Below are 27,396 nucleotides of genomic sequence, written 5' to 3'. Positions count from 1 at the left end.
TTGTCGTTTGGGTCGTTTCATTTTTTTTTTCATTTCTGTGATCGGTCACATGGCTAACTTCTATGGGGTGGGTTGGCAGCTCTCAAACCGCGTGAGCAGATGAAAGATCATCTGTTGTCTAGTGAAGGGCTTCCAGGAATAACGTATCATTCAGTCTAAATGTTCAATTACTTTATTGGTTTAACAGTTTTTTGCACATGCGATAATTTTGAATGTTTTGACAATTTTAACAAACTTGACAGTTTTGACAATTTTACAATTTGGTTTATTCCAAAAATTTTCATAAATTTTAGAATATTACATTGTTATTTCAAAAAATTGATTTGATGCTGAACAAAAAACAAATGAAAATAAAGCTTCAAATAGTGGCTCCAGAGAGACACTTATAAGAATTTAAATTCAAATATTTCATTCGAAAATTATTAGACAATTCATTATCTTTCAATGATTATGGTTTATTAAACAATATTACACATTTAAAAAATTAATCAAATCTGAATCAAATTACTTGGAATGTTTAATGATGAAATAAGGCTTGTTATGATAATTTCTGCTGTAAAATTAGTTTTCTCTTGGCCAGTTGTTGTACATTGGTTTATTTTTTATTTAAGTAGTACAAAATTACAGAATATATTTATAACAAAGTATGTCATTAACAACTCATATTAGAGGATTATTATGCTGTCATTATATCTTAACAGAAAAAGTTGCAGATATTCATGAGAAAGATGCTGGAAAATGTCTGTTACAGTTCTTACAAAAATTCAAATAATACGTTATATACTGATTACATTTAGCGTCATATTATTTCGTAACAAAGATTAGATGCACAATGTTCAGAGTCTAAAATAGTTAAATTTAACTCACACACACATATTGACCAAAAATTTCAAATAAAAACACAAAAAAAAAAATGAAAATTAAATTTTTTTGTTGGTTTTTTTTTCAATTTTCATGATTTTGTAAATTTAAACCAATTTTTGTTAAAACACTCGTAAAGTTTTTGTTTTTCATAATAGTGTTTAACGATTTACGAAGATCTTTTATAGAGTTAATAAATGTAATGCATAGTTTATGAATTAAAAATATATATATATATATATATATATATATATATATATATATATATATATATATATATATATATATATATATATATATATATATATATATATATATATATATATATATATATATATATATATATATATATATATATATATATATATATATATATATATATATATATATATATATATATATATATATATATAAAATTTCAAGTCGAAAAGAATTCATACTTTAGTCGAACGTCGATAAAAATTTTCATTTGTTCAAAAATTATATTTGGGACCTTGAATTTTTCTTACCAATTTGTAGCACCCTGATGTGCTTTTATTTTGCCTTTTATGGAAAACACATATTTATTACTAAATGGTTAATTCCAGACAAAAATCAGCGTATCTTAACACCTCTATAAATTGTATAACTGTCCTAATATGGAAAATCGTTTATGGTGTTCATGAAACAAGAGTTGAAAATTTGAAGTTATTTTCGTAACTACACTAGCTGACCCGGTGTGCTTTGCTACACCTTTTAAAAATAAATGAAATTTGTAGAAATAATTCAAATCAATTTCATCATTTCAAAATGAGAACTGAAGCTGGAGTTTCGAATAGCAAAACAATGCACGGTGTCTCTGGGAGAAAACTTTATTTTTCGAAAATTAGCATCACTAATTTTTGCACCATTCGAAAACTTGGACTTCCCCCTTTCGTTTGAGCCCAAATTTAAATAAAAATCCATCGAAGGGTCTAGAACAATTTATATTTTTGGAGATTTTTTTAACATTTTTAATGGTTTTTAAGACTAAATTCTTCTAATCACTTTGAAAACGTTTGTCCTACCTTCAGTGTAATCCTTGTATATGTCAATAACATGATTTAATGGGAAATTTCCCTTGATACAACTTTGTAGAAGACATCAAAGTGATACAAATTGAGAGAAAAGAATTGGAATGTCACAAACAGAGTGACAAAAAAAGATTTATATTTGTTCCGGAATAATGAAACCCCATAAATGCTCATTATTTCAGATAATCCTGATCAAATTTATGTAAAAAATAAATTTTTATGTAAATAAACCATCCTGAACATTTATACACTCTACGAGCAATAACTAAGTTGGTAGAATACTATTTCTGGTCTTGCTACTATCAGTAATGGGAAGGATTATTAGATTATTCAAATCAAATAATAACTACTCTGTTTGTGACATTCCAACTCTTTTCTCTCAATTTGTTTCACTTTGATGTCTTCTACAAAGTTTTAGCCAGTTTCCATTAAGTAATGTTATTGACATATACAATTGGATTTACGCGTTTGCTGAGAAAAACGTTTCACAGTGGTTAGTAGAATTAGTCTTTAAAAAACCATTAAAAATGTTAAAAAAAAACTTCAAAAAAAATTGTTCTAGAACCCCCGATGGATTGTTTTAAATTTGGGCTCAAATGAAAGGGGAAAGTCCCAGCTTTCAAATGGTGCAAAAATTAGCGATGCTAATTTTAAATACATAAAATTGTTCCATCAGAGACACAGTGAATGTTGATTCTATCTTATTAGGTAAAACATGATTTTTAAAATTCTTATCCAAGTTCTGAAAGTTTTACTTCGTTTTCATAAGTATCATGATTTATTTTATTACTAGCTGACCCGGTGTGCTTTACTACACCTTTCATGATCAAATGATATTTTCAAAAATTATTCAAATTTATTGTTTTATTGGCATTATTTTAAATCAAATTATAACATATTTCATAAGCAACCACTACAAAATGAGAGCTGCAGCTGGAGTTTCGAATTGCTACACAAAGATAACTTAAACAAATATTCTGAATCTTACTCTTTAAATTTGTGTTAAAGATCTGATAATTTTAATCTGTCTGTAGGTTCCAATATTCCCAACTATATCCTATATTCCCAATTTTATCATCCTACTGCAAGAAATGGTATTCAAATACTTTTTGATGCCAAATATGGTTTATTTGCTCGATTAATTCTTGAGTTATGCAAAAAATTGTATGGAAGCCCCTCTTTCCCGTTTTATATCTTTCCACTGAAAAAAAAGGTGGGTTATCTCTCGTATCTAAATTCCCTCACATGATATGGTAGATATGGTTCAATTTGATCGATCAACTCTCCAGTTATACTGAAAATTGTAAGGGAAGGGGTTTCCCCCTTTTCATCCACCTCTTTGAAGGTGTAAGGGATACCAAATATTCATAGAAGTATTTCTCGTACCCAAACATCGTTCCATGCCAAATTTGGTTCCATTTGCTGTTGTAGTTCTTGAGTTATGCAATAAAAATTATATGAAACTTCCCTCCCCCTTTCATTTCTACCCGTTGGAAGAAGGAAGGGGTCTCAAACAATCATTAGAACATGTCACGTTCCCAAATATCCGCCCGTGCTAAATTTGGTTCCATTTGCTTGATTAGTTTTAAAGTTATGTAAAAAATTAAAAAGAGTACTCCCCCCTTTATATCTCCCTACTGGAAAGAGGGAGGGGTCTCAAATAATCGTAGAAATATTTTTCGTATCCAAATATCTTCCCATGCCAAATTTGGTTCCATTTGCTTTATTAGTTTTTGAGTTATGAAAAAAATATGAAAGAGGCCCCTCCCCCTTTCAACTGCAAAGAGGGAGGGGTCTCAAATAATCATTGAAATATTTTTTGTATCAAAATACCTTCCCACCCCAAATTTGGTTCCAATATCTTGATTAGTTCTCGAGTTATATGAAAAATTGTAAGGTAGCCCCCTCCCTCCTTCCTATCACGCCACTGAAAGGAGGGAGGGGTACCAAATATTCATAGAAATATTCCCCGTTCCCAAATACCACCCCATGCCAAATATGATACCATTTGCTTGATGGGATCTCGAGTTATGCTAAAAATTGTCTTTTGTTTGGGAGGCCCCTCCCCCCCTTAATGAGAGACTGAGGGGTTTCAATCCACAATAGGAACCTTCCCCTGCCTCCAATACCCCCACCTGCCAAGTTTCACGTAAATCGGTTCAGTAGTTTTTGAGTCTATAGGGAACAGACAGAAAGACAGACAGACAGACAGACAGAAATTCATTTTTATATATATAGATACCAAAATATATGTTCAATTGGTATGGATTTTCCACTCATTTCGTCTTCCAATCAAGATTGCCAAACAAAAATGCTTTGTATTTGCGAAAAAAAATTCTGACTTTCTGTGATTTAATCCAAATATTCTGTAATGGCTTTCTGTGATACTATTTCCATTAATTTCATTGAAAAGTCATGACAAATTGAGTCTTTTTTTACATTTTACTTGAGAAAATTTAATCAATACTACCAATCTTGTCATAATTTTCCAATTTAAAGTTAGAAACACAAAATAAATTTAGACATACTAATTTAATTTTTATCGAAGAACAAAATTTAAAGGAAAACCTGTGAATTCTGTGAATTTAACGAAAATTCTGTTTTCTGTGATACAGATTCTGTGATAAAAATTTGCTCAAAATTCTGTGAAATTATTGATTTTTCTGTTATTTCGGCCACCTTGTTTCTATAGCCGGGAGAATTTACGAACTACCATAAAAACATTGTCACATCGGAGGGTTTCATATTATTTGTACGCAAACAACCTCTCTTATAAAAGCTGGTCCCTGGTGATTGATTAGCGCTCAATAGATACACACAGATTGATGGGAGCCTCACTTCTTTCCTCTTTTAGTCCCCCACTACTTGAAGGAGGAATCCCCCACTACTTGAAGGAGGAATTCGTTTCTAATAATCATACTCACTTTTTCGCACCCAAAAACTCTCTCATACTATATTTGGTTCCATTATTGGTTGATAAGTTTTTGAGCTTTTAAATTTATAGGAGGTTCTGTATAATTTTAAAATACGGAACCCCCTTCTTCTTTCCGCTCATCACCCTGCAAGGCGGAAGGGTTTATAATAATCATAGAAACATATCTCGTACCCAAATACCTTGGCATGCCGAATTTAATTCCATTCGCTCGATCAATTCTCAAGTTATGCCAACAAAATTGCATTAGATAAGACCCCTTCCTATTTACTCATTGGAAGATGAGTGGTGTCTCAAAGCACCATTTATCGTGCCTTTATTCTTTTCCATGTGAAACTTGATTCATTTTTAGATAATATCTCTCAAAAAAATTGTATAAAATTGTATAAGAGGCTCCTTCCTCCCTTCTTATATCCTTTATGGAAGAACGGAGAGGTTTCGAATATCCATGTAACCATTTCTCGTAGCACATGCTCTCCCATGCCAAATTTGGTTCCATTTGCATTTGATTAGTTCTCAAGTTATGCAAAAACTTGTAAAGGGGCCTTTTTCCCTTTATCATCTTCCCATTCTAAGGAGGAAGTGGTACCAAATATTAATAGAAACATGCCAAATTTGAATCCATTTGCTCGAATCGTTCTCGAAATATCCAATAAAACTTGCATTAAAGTCCCACTTCTCCCTTCCTATCTTCCCGATGGAAGAAGGGAAGGACCTCAAACAAATATAGAACTATTTATCGTTTTCAGATATCCTCGTATGCCAAATTTGGTTCCATTTGCTTGAATAGTTTTCAAGTTATCATTAAAAAATGTATAGAAATCCTCCTCCCCTTTCATATGACCTCACTGGAAGGACAGAGGGATACCAAAGACTCAGAGAAACATTTATCCTACCCTAATATCCTCCCATACCAAATTAGGTTGCATTTGTCGATTTGTTTCTCAGTTAAACAAAAATTGTATGGAACCCCTCCCCCCCTTCTCCCCTCTTTCTATCTTCCCACTGAAAGGAATCAAATATTGAGTGAAAAATTTGTGGTACCCATAATACCATCATATGCCAAATTTGGTTCTATTTGCTTGAATAGTTTTCGAGTTATGAAAATTTTTTTATAAGGCTCCCCCATCCCCCTTCATGTCACCCTACTAGAAAGAAGGAGGGGTCTCAATTAATCATAGAAATATTTCTCGTATGCAAAAAACCTCCCATGCTAAATTTGAAATCATTTGCTTTATCGATTCTTAAGTTAAGTAAACATTTGTCTTTTGTTTGAGATGCGGATTTCATACTGCGCAAAAAGTCTTCATATAATAACAAATATAATTCAAATCTATTTTTGAAATCTAAACACTTAAGAAAACTTCCATTATTGTATACTTTGGACAACTGAGTTGAAAAAGGTGATGAAAATAGGCAATTTAACAAAGATTCCATCGAAAAATAAAGATCTATAAGCATTTGGAAGCAACATGAAAAAATATTTTTTTCTTACCAAAGATATTTATATTGGATTGGATGAACGTACTGATTATTTTGAGAAAAAGACGTATTTGATTTTTTTTTTGTGTTGATCAATGAATTGAAATGTATGTAAAAACTTTACAAGATAAAAACAGGACATTTTAAGAAAAGGACATTCATGAAAAAGGCGGGATACGTAAATACATGAATTTTTTGAAAAAGATACAACGACTCACCGACAGGACTTGAACTCACAATTTACGCTCCCACGGTTTCTAAGATATTTAATAAAAAATTACTATTTTTGGGAAAAAGGCATTTTTTTTTAATTTGGGAGGAAGGAGGGTCTACCATATGAAATAGGATGGGGCGATTATCTTAAACTTTGGATTTTTCCTATTTACACTACAATGAGTCATTCTACTGATTAAGGGTCAAATCGGAGAGGGTCGATGCATTTTCATGGCATCTAGGTATGAAAATGCATCTACATATAATTACCCATACATAGATACACTTAGTCCTAAAAACACCCCAGTATGCCTAAAATGAGGAAACAATTAGGAAACTTTTTAACAATCGTATGGAAAACTTCTTCTTTAAAAATCACGAAATGGGTTGAAAGTGGTCTGATAATAAGAATAATATACTTAATAATTAGATAGATACTCAAAATAATTTATAAAACATATTTTTTTTCACAGGTTCAAGTGAAAGGAAAAAGTTATTGATTATGCAAATCGAGTCTACGTTAGTTTTGAATCGTTGTTCGTTTGTTTGTTTGTTTGTTTTGATAATTTTTTTTGGTGATTTAGAGACCTTTTTATAATGATTGACCATAATATACATATGTTCTAGGATAACTTCAACGTAACCCTTTTGACGAGTTTCAAGTTTCAAGTAAGACTTTTTTCAAGTTTATTGAAATCGAAATATCGAAGCGAGTTAGACTAAGAATGACTTCTTAATTTTGTATTTTGATCTCTTGATTTGAATTTGAAAATCACATAATTGAAAAATGATTTCGGCTTGATTGAGTGGTAGAATTGAACATGGAAAATAGATGTATATTTTTTCATTTTTGCTCAAACTAAATGACGAATTTTTCTAAAACGCTCTTTCGGCGACCTCAGTTCATAAGAAATAAAAATTGTATATGGAAATTTACGATTATCCAGTATATGAAGCCATCCTGAAATGAATTTTCTTCAATTTGTTCTTTAAACTATGTGCATACTTCTGGATTCTGCTGAATTCCTAATTTCAAACCATATTGTATTCAAGCATGCAAGAAAATCATGGAATTCTTTTAAGTTTTCGTTTGTATCGAACTTTTTCGAGAATCACCGTCATCCATGTGTGTTAATAAATTGATAATCGCAAATACGGAAAGAAACAGTAGTAAATCCAGTACAAAGAGTTCAAGAATTTTTGCCAAATTGAATAAATATTTCTTTGACTTTTAAGATTATTTCAAATCTAAAATACCGCGATGATTCAGTAATGCCAACTGATGAAAAAGTGAAAGCAAAAATTAATTTGAAAACTGAAATGGTTTTATAATGTTTTATTAATAATCAAGCACCAGACAATTGTATTGAACAGTATTAAAATTTGGTATCTTTTAAATGATAAACAAAAAACAAGTTTGATGCTGCACGTTCCGAGCTTGTTGCTTACCCGATCAGGAGGGAAAAACAAAATTATATTAAAATGAGATATTTTGATACTATTTTTTTTTCTATCTAAATGAGTTATAATTCTGTACTCGTAGGATGTTAAAATATCAAAAATTATATCAAAAAATCTATGCGATCATAGCTAATCTATATCAGTTTTTGATATGCTCCTAAACGAGATTATATCTGGTTCAGATAGCATAGTTTGATATTAGGCAGAACGAATCCTATCAAAATTATAACTTATCAAGATATGAATGCTTCGAGAAAAAATTCTAGTGGAATGTCAGTAACCCACACTATTTGCTAAAATCATGCTCCTTTTTGTGTATCCCAGGATTTGATTCAAATTTATGAATCTGCTGAGCGAAACTCATTAAGTACGGTTTGGGCCGTTGACTTCAATGTCATTGTTTCATGGAAAGTTATATGCCCGATCAGGAGGGAAAAACTAAATTACATCAAGATGAGATATTTTGATACTATTTTTTTTTCTATCTAAATGAGTTATAATTCAGTACTCGTAAGATGTTAAAATATCTCAAATTATATCAAAAAATCTATACGATCATAGCTAAATTATATCAATTTTAGATATGCTCCTTTCAAGATTATATCTTGTTTAGATAGCATAGTTTGATATTGGGCAGAACAAAACCTATCAAAATTATAACTTATCAAGATATGAGTGCTTCGGGAAAAATTTCTAGTGGAATGTCAATAAACCGCATTATTTGCTAAACCCGATCAGGAAGGAAAAACTAAATTTTATCAAGATGAGATATTTTGATACTAATATTTTTCCTATTTAAATGAGTTTTTATTCAATACTCGTAGGATGTTAAAATATCTCAAATTATATCAAAACATCCATGCGATCATAGCTAAATTATATTAATTTTAGATATGCTCCTTACAAGATTATATCTCGTTCAGATAGCATAGTTTGATATTGGGCAGAACAAAACCTATCAAAATTATAACTTATCAAGATATGAGTGCTTCGAGAAAATTTTCTAGTGGAATGTCAATAAACCACATCATTTGCTAAAACCATGTCCCATTTTTGGTTTCCCGAAACTTGGATTAAATTTTATGAATCTGTTGAGCGAAACTCATAAACGTACGGTTTGGGCCGTCGACTTCGATGTCCGTGTTTCAGAAAAAGTTGTACGTTTATCAAAATAAGATATAATCATTTTATTTTGGGACAATCCGAAAAAAATCTTGATAATTGAAAATGAGCTAAACCCCATTCAAGTCTGTCAATCAGAATAAGATATAATTCAGATTGGAGAAACTTGAAATCGAAATGTTTGAGTACTTAATTATAACTGAATCAGATGTAAATATCTTGGTGAGATACGTTTGAATTATTATTTTGATATGCTCTCCTGATCGGGAAACCATGCTCTATTTTTGGTTTCCCAAAAATTGGATTCAAATTTATGGATCTGTTGAGCGAAACTCATCAATGTACGGTTTGGGCCGTTGACTTCGATGTCCGTGTTTCATAAAAAGTTGTACGTATATCAAAATAAGATATAACCATTTTATTTTAGGACAATCCGAAAAAAATCTTTATCATTGAAAATGAGCTCAACCCCATTCAAGTCTGTCAATCAGAATAAGATATAATTCAGATTGGAAAAACTTAAAATCAAAAATTTTGAGCACTTAATTATAACTGAATCAGATGTAAATATCTTAAATTATATGCATATCACAATAAGAAACGGTTATAGTATATTATAACAATTTGAAACAAATTCTTTATCGTTGAAAGTGAGTTCGATCCTATTCAAGAATACCAATTAATATAAGATATAACCAAGATTAAAGAAACTAAGAGTCGAAAATTATGACAACAATACTCTAACTGAAAAAGATATAAATATCTCGTTGAGATATGTTTTAGTTTTTATTTTGATATGCTCTGCTGATCGAGTAAGGATAAATTAAACAGGTTTTTTGAACCGTTTTGTGAATCTTATTTAGTTGCTCAAAATTATAAAAACCTTTGGTTAAGAATCTGGAATCTGAAACAAAGAATTCAGAATTGCAGACCATAACCGTTTCGTTTTCTAAGGCAACCCTTTTTTGGTAACGATTCAGTGGATGGTGGTGTGGGGGGAGGACTCAAAAACACCCCGAGGCGACAGACGTCCGCACCTGGGGGTTTGACAATTAAAAAATCTTCTACTCGAGGACTTGAAGGCCGGCCTGGCTTGGCTTGGCTTGGCTGACAACGAAAGTGAGAGCCGAGACAACAATCGTCAGTCGCGTCGTACTCGACCTTTGTGTAGCGTGGCCAAACGGGAATCCATCAAGGATCGCCCCGAAATCCCGGCGGGTTTTCGTGTTTCTTCTGGCTTGTTGCAAATGCACGTGGCTTGCCATTCATCAGCTAAGGGTGCCCGTCGGCCTTTTTTTTACATTTGATGGTTTTTTTTTTCGGTTCAAAAGGTGTGACAAGTGCCAAAAGTGCTGCTGTCTATCGGTGATCGTCAGAAGCGGTTCGGAAAAGTTATTCTTCCTCGAGACATAGAGAAGGCGAAAAACCCGCACACAAAATAGAGAAATCCGTCGCAAATTTGTAACGATGACGGTGTGCTTTTGGCTCGTGATAAAGCGAAAACGATAAATGGAGACAACCGCTGAAGGAAGGACGAAGAAGATCTATCTCTAACTGTCAGCGGAAGGGAAGAATGACAGTTTAATTAGTTGTCAGACGGTGGTGGTGTGATCGAGTGTATGTGTTGTTGTTGTTGTCGTGGTTCGCCAGAATCCCGCAAAAAAAGGTGTTTGATTGTGCTCTGTGTTAGAAGATTTTCCCGGTGAAACAAAATTCCTGATAGAAGGAAGAAAAAAAAAAAATAGTTAAACCGACCAGCCATCCCAGTGTTTGTTTTGTGAGAGGTCTGTCTGCCTATGGTGGTCAGTGATTTGAATCGGTTGATGCTCGGAGCGCCACCATCCATACCAAAACAACAACAACGACAGCAGCAGGCCAACAACAACAGGCCTACTACGATGGCCGAACGAATCAGGCAAGTTTTCAACGAGGTGGCGATTGTGATTGATAAAAGTGGAGCAGGAGGCGGAGGCAATGGGAAAAACAACAACAACATGAATTGGATCACGGCGGCCATGCTGGCGGAAAAGGAAAAAGGCAACAAGTAGGTGACTAATGTACTCTCGCTGACATGAAGTTTACAGACAACCCTTGTTTATTTTTATCTTAGTGATTATTGAATTTTAATTTGGACTTACAATCATTGTGGCTGTCTTAACGTAATAAATAGTTCTCGCTTACCTGGAATTAGAAGAAAATGAAATATTATTAGATTGGTAGAAAGGAAAGAATGAATAACTTTTAATGATAATAATTTTAAAGTATTCGAATTAATCAAGGTTCATTTAGCCAAGTTTTTCGCTATTAGCATGTTTTTTTAACAAATAGTTTTCGTAAATAACACGGTGTCAGAGAAAAAAAATATATTGAGTCCTTTTCAATGGAAAACATTTAGAAATTTTTTTCACAAAAATGACAAAAATGACAAAAAAGACAAAAATGACAAAAATGACAAAAATGACAAAAATGACAAAAATGACAAAAATGACAAAAATGACAAAAATGACAACAATGACAAAAATGACAAAAATGACAAAAATGACAAAAATGACAAAAATGACAAAAATGACAAAAATGACAAAAATGACAAAAATGACAAAAATGACAAAAATGACAAAAATGACAAAAATGACAAAAATGACAAAAATGACAAAAATGACAAAAATGACAAAAATGACAAAAATGACAAAAATGACAAAAATGACAAAAATGACAAAAATGACAAAAATGACAAAAATGACAAAAATGACAAAAATGACAAAAATGACAAAAATGACAAAAATGACAAAAATGACAAAAATGACAAAAATGACAAAAATGACAAAAATGACAAAAATGACAAAAATGACAAAAATGACAAAAATGACAAAAATGACAAAAATGACAAAAATGACAAAAATGACAAAAATGACAAAAATGACAAAAATGACAAAAATGACAAAAATGACAAAAATGACAAAAATGACAAAAATGACAAAAATGACAAAAATGACAAAAATGACAAAAATGACAAAAATGACAAAAATGACAAAAATGACAAAAATGACAAAAATGACAAAAATGACAACAATGACAACAATGACAAAAATGACAAAAATGACAAAAATGACAAAAATGACAAAAATGACAAAAATGACAAAAATGACAAAAATGACAAAAATGACAAAAATGACAAAAATGACAAAAATGACAAAAATGACAAAAATGACAAAAATGACAAAAATGACAAAAATGACAAAAATGACAAAAATGACAAAAATGACAAAAATGACAAAAATGACAAAAATGACAAAAATGACAAAAATGACAAAAATGACAAAAATGACAAAAATGACAAAAATGACAAAAATGACAAAAATGACAAAAATGACAAAAATGACAAAAATGACAAAAATGACAAAAATGACAAAAATGACAAAAATGACAAAAATGACAAAAATGACAAAAATGACAAAAATGACAAAAATGACAAAAATGACAAAAATGACAAAAATGACAAAAATGACAAAAATGACAAAAATGACAAAAATGACAAAAATGACAAAAATGACAAAAATGACAAAAATGACAAAAATGACAAAAATGACAAAAATGACAAAAATGACAAAAATGACAAAAATGACAAAATGACAAAAATGACAAAAATGACAAAAATGACAAAAATGACAAAAATGACAAAAATGACAAAAATGACAAAAATGACAAAAATGACAAAAAGGACAAAAATGACAAAAATGACAAAAAGGACAAAAATGACAAAAATGACAAAAATGACAAAAATGACAAAAATGACAAAAATGACAAAAATGACAAAAATGACAAAAATGACAAAAATGACAAAAATGACAAAAATGACAAAAATGACAAAAATGACAAAAATGACAAAAATGACAAAAATGACAAAAATGACAAAAATGACAAAAATGACAAAAATGACAAAAATGACAAAAATGACAAAAATGACAAAAATGACAAAAATGACAAAAATGACAAAAATGACAAAAATGACAAAAATGACAAAAATGACAAAAATGACAAAAATGACAAAAATGACAAAAATGACAAAAATGACAAAAATGACAAAAATGACAAAAATGACAAAAATGACAAAAATGACAAAAATGACAAAAATGACAAAAATGACAAAAATGACAAAAATGACAAAAATGACAAAAATGACAAAAATGACAAAAATGACAAAAATGACAAAAATGACAAAAATGACAAAAATGACAAAAATGACAAAAATGACAAAAATGACAAAAATGACAAAAATGACAAAAATGACAAAAATGACAAAAATGACAAAAATGACAAAAATGACAAAAATGGCAAAAATGACAAAAATGACAAAAATGACAAAAATGACAAAAATGACAAAAATGACAAAAATGACAAAAATGACAAAAATGACAAAAATGACAAAAATGACAAAAATGACAAAAATGACAAAAATGACAAAAATGACAAAAATGACAAAAATGACAAAAATGACAAAAATGACAAAAATGACAAAAATGACAAAAATGACAAAAATGACAAAAATGACAAAAATGACAAAAATGACAAAAATGACAAAAATGACAAAAATGACAAAAATGACAAAAATGACAAAAATGACAAAAATGACAAAAATGACAAAAATGACAAAAATGACAAAAATGACAAAAATGACAAAAATGACAAAAATGACAAAAATGACAAAAATGACAAAAATGACAAAAATGACAAAAATGACAAAAATGACAAAAATGACAAAAATGACAAAAATGACAAAAATGACAAAAATGACAAAAATGACAAAAATGACAAAAATGACAAAAATGACAAAAATGACAAAAATGACAAAAATGACAAAAATGACAAAAATGACAAAAATGACAAAAATGACAAAAATGACAAAAATGACAAAAATGACAAAAATGACAAAAATGACAAAAATGACAAAAATGACAAAAATGACAAAAATGACAAAAATGACAAAAATGACAAAAATGACAAAAATGACAAAAATGACAAAAATGACAAAAATGACAAAAATGACAAAAATGACAAAAATGACAAAAATGACAAAAATGACAAAAATGACAAAAATGACAAAAATGACAAAAATGACAAAAATGACAAAAATGACAAAAATGACAAAAATGACAAAAATGACAAAAATGACAAAAATGACAAAAATGACAAAAATGACAAAAATGACAAAAATGACAAAAATGACAAAAATGACAAAAATGACAAAAATGACAAAAATGACAAAAATGACAAAAATGACAAAAATGACAAAAATGACAAAAATGACAAAAATGGCAAAAATGACAAAAATGACAAAAATGACAAAAATGACAAAAATGACAAAAATGAGCTTTCCGTGAGAAATTTCCAGAAAACTTTTTTTTGTTTACACTTAAGTAAAATAATTATTGTAGAACGAACTCACCAAATAAATTCTGGGCCCTGATAGTCGATTCAACTTTCCAGTTAGATCTTGACGGATTTTCGCTCTACATAGCGCCTAAGGAAAACTATGTTCAAAGTCTTTACTTCGCAGAGGGAGACTGTTACTTTCCCAACGATCACTTTTAACCGATTGTCAACTTTGGAAGTACGATGTTTCTCTATTTTTTCCAAGTTTAGAATCAATTTAACCACTAAAATATTTAAAAGTAAAATTTTCCCCGACTGAGTGAAAATAAAACGCGTCCGTTTCCAATGGAATCATGGCCTCCTCTTTCTGAGAAACGAAACATGGCAAAAGTTACAATAGGGTTCAATAGCCAAGACAACTTACTAGTCGATTTCCAGCTCTGTTTTCTTTTGTAGTTTCGAAGCTTACAACATTTTTCAACTCTTTCATCGTAATAAAAAGGTTGAATTTTTGTTCTAGCAGAAACGGCTGCATTTTGACACAGTACTGAATTGAGAATTCAATGTCAATTCTACATTGACCTTGCCAATGTTTCTTGTATTAAATCCAAATTCCATTAACTCCAGGCTACAAAAACTATTTTTAAGGCAAATCTTCGTCTATAATTCTTCTCATTTTTATATTTCCCTATCTGTTTCCTGTTCTCTTCGAAAATTGACGATCTAGGTCTTAGAAAACAATTGTATACATACAAAACGAGTTTGGCTCCTTAAAGCCGTTTCAAATAAAGAAATTACAAAAAAAAATTTTCAAGATGATCCTGATACGGCACTTGAGCATATCCTGAATCCTTCTGATTCTGATCCGAGATCTGATGCTGATCCAGATCCGGAACCTGTTCCTCAACCAGATCTAGAGCATGATCCTTAGGTTGATCCTAATCTAAGCTTTCTAGATGGCCCGGTTTTATCCGGACTTGCTCGGATATTCAGTACAAATTTTAAGAACGGTCGAGCTTGTCCGGTTTGTTGAGAAATGTTCAGATTTTGCCCGTATGATTCCACTTTCTTTGTAAAAATGAACCAAAATCTCAAATCCAGTAACTACCTATATTTTTTCCAAAATTTCTCGGATATTGCCCGGTTTTTGTGTTGAAAATTTTGGAATCACCTGCTTCGATTTTGCCAGTTTTTTTAGTTCAAATATCCTAGATTTGCCTGGCCCGGATACGATCGGAAAAAAATCTGGCAACCTTATCCCAAATCTCATATTGACTCTAATACTGATTAGAAACCTGATCCTGATTCAGATGTATGTAATGATGCTGAAAATAATTTGTATTCTGATCCTGTTTCAAAAGCTGATCTTTATTTCAATTCCTATCAGAAAAATGGTCCAGATCCAGAGTCCAATCATGATGGGAAATATGATCCGTATCCCGATACTGATAAAAAAAGCTGATCCTAATCTGGAACGAGATTCCAATCCTAATCCGGAAATTGATTCTCATCCTGATCATCCTGATCCTGCTCCGAAATTTGATATAGACTTAGATTTTGATCCAGGTATTGATCCTGATTATGAACCTGCTCGAATTTATACGAACTTGATCCTACTCCTGAACCAGAAATCATCCTAGCCCCCATCATGATCCGGAACCTGTTATTGAACTTAACCCTGGTCACGATCATGATTATGATCCTGAACAGGGTTTCCATCGTGATGAAACGTAAAGCTGTGAGTGAAGACTTTTGGCCTGTTACACCCATTTGCGTGAAGAGCTTCGCAAGTCACAAAACGGAAGAATATTGACAATAGTCTTGTTTTTGTGAGTAGTGAGGTTCCCTCGATCGAGTACGGAGCCGTTTTGTTGAGGGAAGATTGCTAGCTCAGTCAAGCATGACGGATGGATTCTTGCAACTCTGATCCTGAATACATAAATTTTAATTTGTACTCTTAAAGTGTTGCATAAGCAGGATGGCCAGCGAACCGGGGAAAAATGGGAAAAATCTGGTTTTCCTTAAAAACCGTGAAAATTCTTTATATATATTTTTCTGAAACAAAAACCTATTGAATCCCAAAAAAAATATTCATTTCATCAAGATGAATGTTTTTTTCAGAAGTTTTTAACCCTTAGTCGTTTATTACAGGATGGGAAACCATTCGGGAATAGCGAGAAAAAATAGGACTTTGAATTTCATGAGTATAATGCGGGGAAAAGTTGAAAATTTCTTCAAAATCGGGACTGTTGAGCTCAGCGCATACTTTTGAGGACTCTGAGCTGTTCCGTTCCTGTTAAAAAATATGTTTAATGCATGTGTTTCAAATTAACAAAATCTCCGTAGTAAAATATCTCGAGAATATACTAATTTTTTAAAGCTCAAGGATATTGTTGAATATGAAAAAAAAAAAATTAAAATTAATTAACTTTTGTTTACTGCGAAGCTGGAATACGTTAAGTTTTAGTAATAGCTTTTATGACAGTAATTGATAGAAGAATTTTATATTTTGTACCATAGTGCATTCTGGACTAATCTCTGGAAAAAAGACCTAAAATATGGATAAAGAGATAAGCTTTTTTATAATTACAATTAATTGTAAAAAGACATTTAACTCATGATTTTTTTTATGCCGAGAATTCACATCAATTGTTTCGGGTTAGTAAGAAAAAAAAAACCGTAATCGTCGCGGCGACTAAACTGTTAAAAGAAGTAAGTGAAAACAATTAAAGTTAATACATACGTTGAAATCAAATAGTTTTTTGACTTGATTCACATCCCGAAAACTATAATGTTCGGAACTTCATCACAAGCTCATTTTTTTAAAAATAGGTTTTACTGAATCGAAACTTGATAAAATTAGCAGCCATGTTACAAACATATTTGAAATGAGTGAAAAATTTTGAAGTGTACAATCAAAAATCGAATGAATTCGTTTGAATAAATAAAGATGAAATTTCTATAGAACGGAAAAAGCTTGATATAAATTTAGTATTCATTCAGTCCTTTCTCACCTGTAGGACTGAATGAGCTTGAGGTTGAGCTTGCTATCAACTACGGTCCACCTGCGGCCCCATCTGGCCAATGGCATAATGGTTGCACTCCGTGAACTCACCTGTAGGACTGAATGAACAAATTTACTTGAAATGTAACATTTCTCAAAGGTCTTCTTATCAAATGGTGTTTTGAAATGTTTTTAACAGTGAGCATTTTTTAACGTTACTTTACTTGTTTTTGGCTGTTTTGATTTGAGTTCACGGTACTTTTATAAAAATCTTAATATTCAATAGGTCCACGTTTTCATTGTAACCGAAAAGAAATATATTAAATGCGGGAAATAAAAAAATAAATTAAACTGAGTTGCCACCATATTTTTTGGTTGATTGAAAGTTATGTTGAAAGAAGGTACCAAGTTTTAAAATGATTTTTACTAGTTTCTACATTCTTTATAAGATAAAAAATGTTGAAAATTGCAGTTGATTGAATAACGGAATAACTTTTGATACATCTAAATTTTATTCCTTAACAATTTATCACTCAAAATCAGAATTCAAAAACCAAATTTCACTAATAATAATAATAATTTTTAAAATTTGGCTTAAGATTTCATATGTTAAAATCGTATAAATATATACAATTTTAAGGTCGCACTGGAAATTTATTCTCAAGATTTAGATATATCGTCAAATTAAAAATCCCGTTCTGAACACTCAGGTTTTAAAAACGTATTCTTAAAAAAAATAATTTAAATTTTAGCCAACCAAAAAACCGGGAAAAACCTGAAATTCATACAAGGAAACTTACTGGTCACCCTGCATATGACAAAGTTCTAGGATAAAGTTAACGTTTTATGAAGGTTTATGACGGTTTTTTTACACTATACTCTGTGTAAATCATTCGTAAATTTTGAAGTACGGTTTATTGAATTTTAGAGAAATTGAATTATAGTGTATTCGTCTTTATTTTCTCTCGAGATTCTATCTATCACAGGTATTTTTATAATTTTTTTTTATTTCTATTAAGTTAAAAAAAATAGAAGTCAACGCCCAAAACTAGTACAAATCACGCTCGATTTTGGCACTGTTCAACTTTGGTAAGCAAGCGGAAATCTAACGGTTTTTTGAAACAACATTTCCTAATATGTTCTGTTTTTACAGAACCAAATTAATTTAGACAAAACTCATGATACTCTTTTACCTTAACAATAACAATGAAAATAACTCAACAATGGCCTACTATCAGGGCTGGTAGCGGTTTGACAATGAAATAGTAGGGACTTTAGTGACCAAAATTTGAAAAAAAGTGACCAAATAGTGACTTTGAGGACCGAAAAAAGTGACCAAATAGTGACTATGTAGAACGAAAAAATAACTTTGAAGTACAAAAAATGTGACCAGTCAGGCCCGTGCGATGGACCCTTCCGGGGGGGGTTTTCAAAATTCAAATTTAGATAAAAATTAATAACAATACCAAAAATAAACAATTGAAAAGGAAAGGGTTTTCTTACACCATTTATCACTCATGTTCAACACAAAAACTAAAAAAATGACTGATTAACAAAATTTTGGAAACATATTACAATGAATGTTTCAAATTTTCGATAAGTCAAGAAAGTAAGAAATAAATTAGTTTCAAAAGAATTTCTTAGCAAATTTAAAATTAAAAAATATCTGAATCCTTAAATGAATGTCTAATCTTGTACAAAACTAAGCATGAATAGATGTTTGGAAAATGATAATAATTGTTAATTTTTATTAATCTAAATTTGGAATTCTTTTCCTCATTTTTAACTGGAAGTTTAGGGAGAAATTCCGCTGTCACGATTTAAAATGTAAATTACCGATTACTGAATAAGAAATGAATTTTGAACCGAATTTATTCAATGTTTGATGTTTTAATTTATATTTATAAAAAGAAGAATATATTTATAATTATTTTAAAAGTGCCAGTTATAGAAGCCAGACATAAAACCTTTAATAAAGTAAAATCCTCCATGTTTAACTACACTGACAAAGAAATGTTGGAAAATGAGTAATTATGTGAATGATAAAAACTGATAAAAAATTAAAAATAATGAGTTCAAAACTTTTGTTATTAACACTGCGTATTAAAATTTATTTTGAAAGTTGCTAATAAGAACAATTTTTCAAACTTTTGAGATTAATTTAAAAATCATGATCGATCCAAAAATATGATTTCATATAAAAAATATTAATAAAAAGTTTTTAAAGTTTCAATCGCAAGTTTTTAAGCTTTGAATTACAAGCTCTGAGTATTTTGTCTCTTTTGATTAAAATATTGGGTCCTGAAAGAACAGATGGTTGAAATTATGTTTTTTTTTATTTAAAATTTGGAGTTAAAGGCTTATGGTTGAAGAACACGAAAGTTTAGAATTTAAAAACAAGGAAACAATTGTTAAAAATATGTCTTAAAAAATTTAAAAGTTTGATTAAAACAAAATCCGGCAAGTTGATTATAAAATTGAAAAAAAAAAACTGTACAATAAAATTCGGTAGATTTATTTAAAAAATTGAAAAAACAGTATGGAAATAAAAAAGATTAGTTTTTAAAAACATTTCAGGAAGAGTTTTTTCAATAAACATGTTTCATCATTACCATTTTGGTGCTTATTTTTTCAATTATTGATTTGGTAAATAGTGTCCTCAACTACTCAACTCAACTTGTCAAATTCGGCCATTTAGTTTTGGTAATAAAGAGTTTATTACTAGTAAAATTGATAGATAACTGATTATGGAAAAATGTCATTACAAGTATTTTTGACATCAAAGCAGAAAGTGTAAAAATACTTGATTCTATTTAAAGCTCATTAATTCATATAAAACTTTTATTTCTAAATAATATGTTTTTGATTTGAGTTTTTGTAAAAAGAAAGTGCAGAAACTTCTCTAAATATTTTAAATTATTTTCATTTCAATAACAAACCCACCGTACGAGGAAAGGTGTGCTCTGATATGTCTAACTTCACTCGAAAAGCGGCGCGTCGAACTGCAGCAAGGTTTTATATTCGACACATTTACCAACCGTATTGACTGTGCTTACATTCTACAACGTGTTAACATTTATGTACCAACGAGAACACTTCGACAACGTCAGTTTCTTTCAATTCCTCACCACCGTGCTGCCTATGGCCAAAATCACTCATTGACAAGTGTTGTGAACTTTTTAATTTAGTGTATAAATTGTTTAATTTTAATATGTGCAAACGTCGTTTTAAAATAGGCTTAAGAAAAAATTCCTAGTTTTTAAGTCATCAGTCTGTACGGTAATTAAACCAAAGACGAAATAAATAATAATAAATATAAATTAGTTGAAATTACTGTTTAAATTCATTGCACCTAAAAAAGTGTAATTTTTGTGGTCTTGTGTAAATTTTTACAACCCTTTTTTTAAGTATTTAGAAGAACAAAAAACACCGAATAAAATTGAGTCTGAAATTGTTTTTTAAAGAATATTTCATATCATCATAACATTTGTTATGACATAAAAGATTTTTTTTCATAAAAAAATGGTTCGTTTCAATCTCAATCTTAGTTACACTTCTTAATAAAAACCCATTCTAACTAAAGACGAGATAGGGTTTTTGTATATCAAGTTTTGAGTTCCAATACAAAAGGTTGATTGAACTAAAAACTATAATCTACAATCAAAGTTAGTTTCAATTCACGAACGTCAAATAATGTGAATGTCGTAGATCGAAATGTCTCAAGCCAAGGGTGATTCATGCCGAAATTCCGCCGAAGGCGAAACAAATTTCTGACTGACTGATCAAGTAATTTACCGTTACTACCGTCAATATTGACACGCGCAATTCAAATTACTCTTTCTGTTGCGGACGGAATAAAGAAAACGCCGATTTTCGATAGCAGTTAACACAGCTTCAAACTGTAATTATATTTTGGATATAAATCTTATAATTCAGGTTTTTGTTATTTTAATTCTTGTTACTTACAATTTCAGTGTTCTAAGTGGCTTTCGCGTCCGAACAATATTTTGTTTATCTTCGATTCAATGTGTGTGTGTGGTAGCTGCACTTTTAATAAATAAGTTAGGATAAATTTCGCAATATCTTTCAATTTCCATACCTGAACGAAATTGGGCTACAATTTGCCAGTCACACTATTGTAATCTATAAGTTATTCTAACCTGAACTTTGTCGGTGCCGTAACTTTTAGAGTCGCAATTCATCCGTACTAACAAATGCGTTTCTCGCAATCCGACCGTACTATTAGATTTAAGAACTTTTAGAAACTATATGAATTAAGTATAGTCGTAATGTTGAGTTATGAACTCGTGTGTTCTCTCACTTTTCTGTTTTGGTCCAACGGCCGTCGATAAGAGCCCTTTCACCGAGAGTCGCTATAAAATGGAAGACCATTTTTCAGAGAGCCGACAATCTTCGATGTTGTTACGACGTCCAGTGTTGCTGATGTTAACACTTTCATTGGATTATTATCGGTGAAAAAAGTGACTTTTGGTGATAAAAGTGACCATTTTTTGGAAAATAGTGACTTTAGTGACCAAATGATGAAAAAAGTGGCTTTTTAGTGACTGACCCAAAAAAAGTGACCAAGTCACTAAAAAGTGACTCGCTACCAGCCCTGTACTATGGACTCCACAAGCAACTGCGGTCGAGAAGACTTAGCCCTCGCACGAAGTGTAACCTGTATACGACGCTTATTAGACCGGTTGTTCTCTACGGGCACGAGACATGGATATTGCTCGAGGAGGACCTGTGTACACTCGGAGTATTCGAGCGACGAGTGTTAAGAACCATCTTTGGCGGCGTACAGGAGAACGGAATGTGGAGGCGAAGGATGAACCACGAGCTCGCGCGACTCTACGGCGAACCCAGTATCCAGAAGGTGGTGAAGGCTGGCCGGATACGCTGGGCGGGACATGTTGCGAGAATGCCGGACGACTGTCCTGCAAAACAGGTGTTCGCCACGAATCCGGTAGGAACAAGACGAGCAGGGGCGCAACGAGCAAGGTGGTTAGACCAAGTGGAGCGTGATCTGGCGAACGTGGGGTGCCCGAGGAATTGGAGAACCCATGGACCGAGTGAATTTTAGGAATTATGTTCGTCAAGTAATGTCGTAAGACGGAATACTATGTAAATACATAATAATCAACAATGGCAAAATAGTAGAAATTTGAAAACAATGAAAACCAAAAAAGCGATCAAAAGACCTAAAGTGATAAAAGAAAACTAAAAAATAAAGAAAATTATAAACCAAACGAAAAAAGTTTCAATAACGTGATCAAAAATAATAAAAAATGAACTAAAAGCCATGTTATATTTGGCAATTGTAAATTTGGCTGATTAAAGTAGATGAAAGTAATTATCACTGAACCAATCATGTATGAACAAATTTACTAGTAGACATGTCTTCAGTAGAAAGCTTTGCCGTTTAAACAGTCAATCGTAGGCCCCGTCAGGTTTAGCCTGATTTAGCTTGCTGCCACTACACCTGGGATATATTTTAATGGTACCAGAAGAATAATGTTGATATTTTTGTTTAAAGTTTTATTCCACCAAACTGTCCACAGTTTCGTCCCATCGAAAGATGTTGGGCAATAATCAAACGTAAATTGAAAAAGGATTTCAAGTCAATCAAATCATTATCTGAAATGGCAAGTTGGTACAAAAATGTCCGATACGGTTGATATTACCATTGTTAAGAAATCTACAAAAAAATATTTTTAACAATTTTGTACATTATTTCCTCATGGAGAAATTGAAAATTGTATGTGACCAGATTCTTAGTAGTACCTACAAGCTTTAATTATAATAACAATTTTTAGTCATTATTAAAGACGTGCTGGGTGATTTTCGTCTATAAATATTTTCTTGCTATCGAGTGAATGCCTTGGAAATTTTTAGATCACTCATTCATACGATTAGAATTGCATCAAGCCTACTAAATAGTGGATTTCTTGGACCAATAATCAGAATAATGTTGTACTTTCCGGTTGAAGTTTGACGATAATGATTTGCAATTGAATCGGTGAGTAGAAACGGCGGTAGTATATTCATGCGGAGGTGAATTTTTGCAAACCCAGTAAAGCTTTCTTCAGCGTGAACTTCAATAAAAACTGTGATGGAAAACTGCATCAAAATGATTAAGATGGGCCTAAATCACCTGGAAAACCAATAGTTTGACTTTATTTGGTTTTAACTGCTAAATAGTGCTGCCATCTACGACTTGAACGGGAAAAAGTGTAATTTACTGAAAAAAATATCAAAGCTTTTGAATCAAAACCTTTTTTTCTGATTCAAAATTAACCCATAATTTCTGTTTCATCATTTAACGTCATGTTAAAGAAGAAATTTAGCAGTTTCATAAAGAATTATAGCTCAAATGTCAAATTTCTTGGTGCTACAGGAAAATCTCTTAAAAACCCTTTTAAAATCTTTGAAAACGCCTAAAACACAGTTGTATATTCAAATAGTTTGTAGAAGCATTTTTGTAGAAAAAAAATTAGCGGTACTATTCTTCGTTCAAAAAAAGAAAACTCTTGCTTGATTTATCCATTGATCAATTTATAGCTAGTTGAAGAAATAAATTGCGATGATTTTCAATCATTCATATTTTAACAAGCAAAACACAAAATAGTACTATTCTTGTTTCGTTCTCTGTAAGGATTTGATTTTTAGTGAACATTTTTTTAATTTTCCAAAAACGACTCATCATTTTGATTTTTTGAATAGACGAAAAAAACGAAGAAAATAGTTAATCCATTGGTGGGAACATTCGGAGCCCTAAGTAGTGTATTAGTAGTGTATTCTTTTGCTGGATTAGAACCACTATTCGTCTTATGGTTTATCAAAAAATGAAATCTTAAACATATTCTGGATTAAGCGTTCCTGAATTTTTCTAGATCGTATCCGAGCATTTGATTTAAAAAAAACAGGCAACATTCAAGTATTATCAAAAAATTTCCAGGGAGCTCCCGAATGAAAACATTTCTAACATTTATTTTTCAAGAAATCGTTGCTGGACCTCTTCTACTTCCTAGAATTTTGTATTGTCACAAACACAAAATACACAGCCTTGCAGCTGTAAAATTTTGCAGTTCACGTTATGATTGGGCAAAAACAATTCAAAAATGTCTACCGGCAGATGGAGTTATCTGTTTTAATGATTTGTTGAAAAATAAATGTTAGAAATGTTTACATTCGGGAGCTCCCTAGAAATTTTTTGGTAATACTTGAGTGCTGCCTGTTTTTTTGAAATTAAATGCTCGGAAACGAACTAAAAAAATTCAGGAACGCTTAATCCGGAATATGTTTGAGATTTCATTTTTTGATAAACCATAAGACGAATAGGGGTTCTTATCCAGCAAAAGAAGTTTATCTGTAATGCACTACATAGTGCTCCGTATGTTCCCAATGGATTAACTATTTTCTTCGTTTTTTCTACCTTTTTTGGTTTTAAAAGCTAATTCAACTTCAAAACTCTGAAAATGAAATTGCTTTTATCTGCACTTCAGCGCCAATTTCCAACCCAATTATCTCCGGGCACCGCAAATGTGAAGAAGCCCGGAATTGAATGAAAGAAAAACGGCAACACCACAAGCTGCTACACTTCTACCCACTAAACTAAGTAGTATGAACGAGTACATCGCTGTTGGATAGCGCAGCTAAGCATCAAAGGTTTTTTTTCCGGAGAAATTTGAGCAGCAAAATCATCTCCAGGACGAAACAGCAAATGTCGTTTTACACTTGTGCAATTTACATTTTCGGGACACGGGATTTGAAAGGTGGATTCCAGCTGAACGAACGAAAGAAAGAAAGAAAAATGCTCGTCGGATAATTGCGTTTTACCCATGTCTTGCCATTGTGTCCGGACTTTTGGTCGAGCTATTCCGGAATAAGTATGTATGTAGGTGTTTGAAGAGAATTTTCCGGTGTAAAACGGATTGGAAAGACGGAACCGACACCTGCAGATGTCCCAAATCACAAACATTTCCGGCTCCGGAGGGGTGCCGTACATATGTATGTATCTTCGATACCAAGCTACTGGTTTCGGTTAACGTTAATGGTATGGCGGCCCCAAACACACAATGGAAAGCAATTTTCCGTAACCACATGTGTGGATTGAATTGTGGCTTTCGAAATTTATCAATGCTGCTACATCGGTTTCAAGGTTTGGGTTACTTTTAAGCTTTAACTAAGGAAATTGATTTTTTTCAAATTTTTTCGTATTCAAAAATATCGGAAAATTTCATTTGAATCGAATGCTTTCTAGATTCTTAAAAAGTTGTATATATTTTTTTGTAATTTTTAAATTAACAAAAAACTGGTTGGATATTTTGTACCAAAAGAATTTCCCATCTACTTCGATCTTTTTGCAGCAGAAGTCTCAACCTGATTTAGTGTTCTGTGAGTTTATCAAGAGCAGAAGTCTCAATCTGCTTCAAAGTTTTCCCTTAGCAGGAAAATTTCTTGTTTTGCTTTTTTCAAATTGAGCAGTCCAATTTAACAATTTTCATGAGAAGAAGAATCAATTTGCTCAGTTTTCAATCGTTTTCTTCCATAAATTTTATCTATTTTCATCCCGTTTTATCAAAACAGACGAATTTGTTCATCCTAACAGTTACAAGTCAAATCCTTAATTTGCTTCAACATGAGCTCAGGACCAACTTGTTTCTTTTGAAAACCAAATTTTTTTAGGATTTTTAATAATTTTTTTAAGTACAAAGTTTTAACAAATTTTAACATTGTCAAGCCACTTCAAAGTAAAGAAACGTTGCCCAACAGCAATTTAAAACTAAGATTGTCGCCGAAACGTTCATCAGTTTGCTTACCCCCTCAGAAAAATTTGAACCCAAGAATGTTACAAAGTATCAACGAAGCGCAAGAAAATGTACACAACAACCGAGAAGAAGTTAGTGGGGAAGAGGATTCGAGTTAAGTGTGCGGAAAAAAACTTTTGTGAATGTGTTCTCGCTACAATTAAATTTCCAACCAGGAACAGGAAACATGCGACTTTGAGACAAGTACACGCAAGCCAGCAAAAGCAAAAGTCCAATTGGGGTGGGGGTACTTCCGCTCAAAAATTGTAAAGTTAGATTGTGGAGCAGGTTTCTTTTTTCCCGGTTTTTTCCCTCTCCTCATCAGCATTGCAAGTGACACAACACACGATGAGCAAGAGCAAAAGCATCGAGGGAAATAAGAATCAACATTTTAATGTCGGCAGGATCCGGTACTGGATGTGCGTTGCGTTGAGCAGTTTTTTTGTTCTTTTGTTCGTTCTTTTCCGGGTTTTACGGTTTAATTGGATTAGGTTTGGAATAAATTTAAATTTGTTCCTTTTTAATCCGGTTGTTCCGGTTCGCCACAGAAGGGTTCCATTTTTGTCGGGTTGAGCAATAATTTGTCCACTCATTTTTCTCGGTTCATGTGTCTTTGCTGAATGAGATTAAAAGAAAATCTTTCGATTTTCTCAGAAATTTTTCTCTTAAAATTTTGAACATCCATCATTGGTATTCCGTCAAAACAGTTGGCAATTGAAAATAAAATCTCAATTTAAAAACTAACCGTAAAAATCAGATGAACAGCATAAACCGAATTTAAAAATAAAAAAATAATTTTTTTTTTCTATTTCCAGGTAAGATTTGGATTTATAAATTTTGTTGAATAAAACTTCTCAAGTAAGTGCATATAAATTGATTCTTTACACATACGTAAATAAACTTATTTCTATTTCTTCTTTCACAAACAAAAACTTACAAAATTTGAAAAACCACGGACGAAGTTCCAAAAAAAGAACTAAAGAAACTGACGATATAAACAAAAAAAAAATAATAAATAAATAAATAAACTTAAAAGTCTCAAAAAAGCCTAAAAATCAGAAATATCAAAATTGACAAAAATCTTGA

At 31.5% G+C, this 27,396-nt stretch overlaps 1 protein-coding gene across 9 annotated transcripts in view; it reads left to right on the top strand.

Moving 5' to 3' along the window:
* The window catches only part of LOC129758333 (G protein-activated inward rectifier potassium channel 3-like), a 425,862-nt gene that overhangs the window by 182,141 nt on the left and 216,325 nt on the right, over positions 1–27,396 (top strand). The window contains exon 1 of one of the 9 annotated variants that reach the window (XM_055755826.1): positions 10,328–11,167. The exons of the other annotated variants lie outside the window; for them this stretch is intronic. Within the exon in view, the coding sequence (XP_055611801.1) occupies positions 10,920–11,167 (248 nt within the window). The 5' untranslated portion in view covers positions 10,328–10,919. Of the gene's footprint in view, positions 1–10,327; positions 11,168–27,396 lie in introns of those variants that run through there. 9 annotated transcript variants of the gene reach the window in all.

This window comes from Uranotaenia lowii, chromosome 3, assembly GCF_029784155.1.
Source record: "Uranotaenia lowii strain MFRU-FL chromosome 3, ASM2978415v1, whole genome shotgun sequence".
NCBI classification, from domain to species: domain Eukaryota; kingdom Metazoa; phylum Arthropoda; class Insecta; order Diptera; family Culicidae; genus Uranotaenia; species Uranotaenia lowii.
The sequence above is the reverse complement of the archived record's forward strand: the minus strand, read 5'-3'. Positions and strand labels throughout refer to the sequence as shown.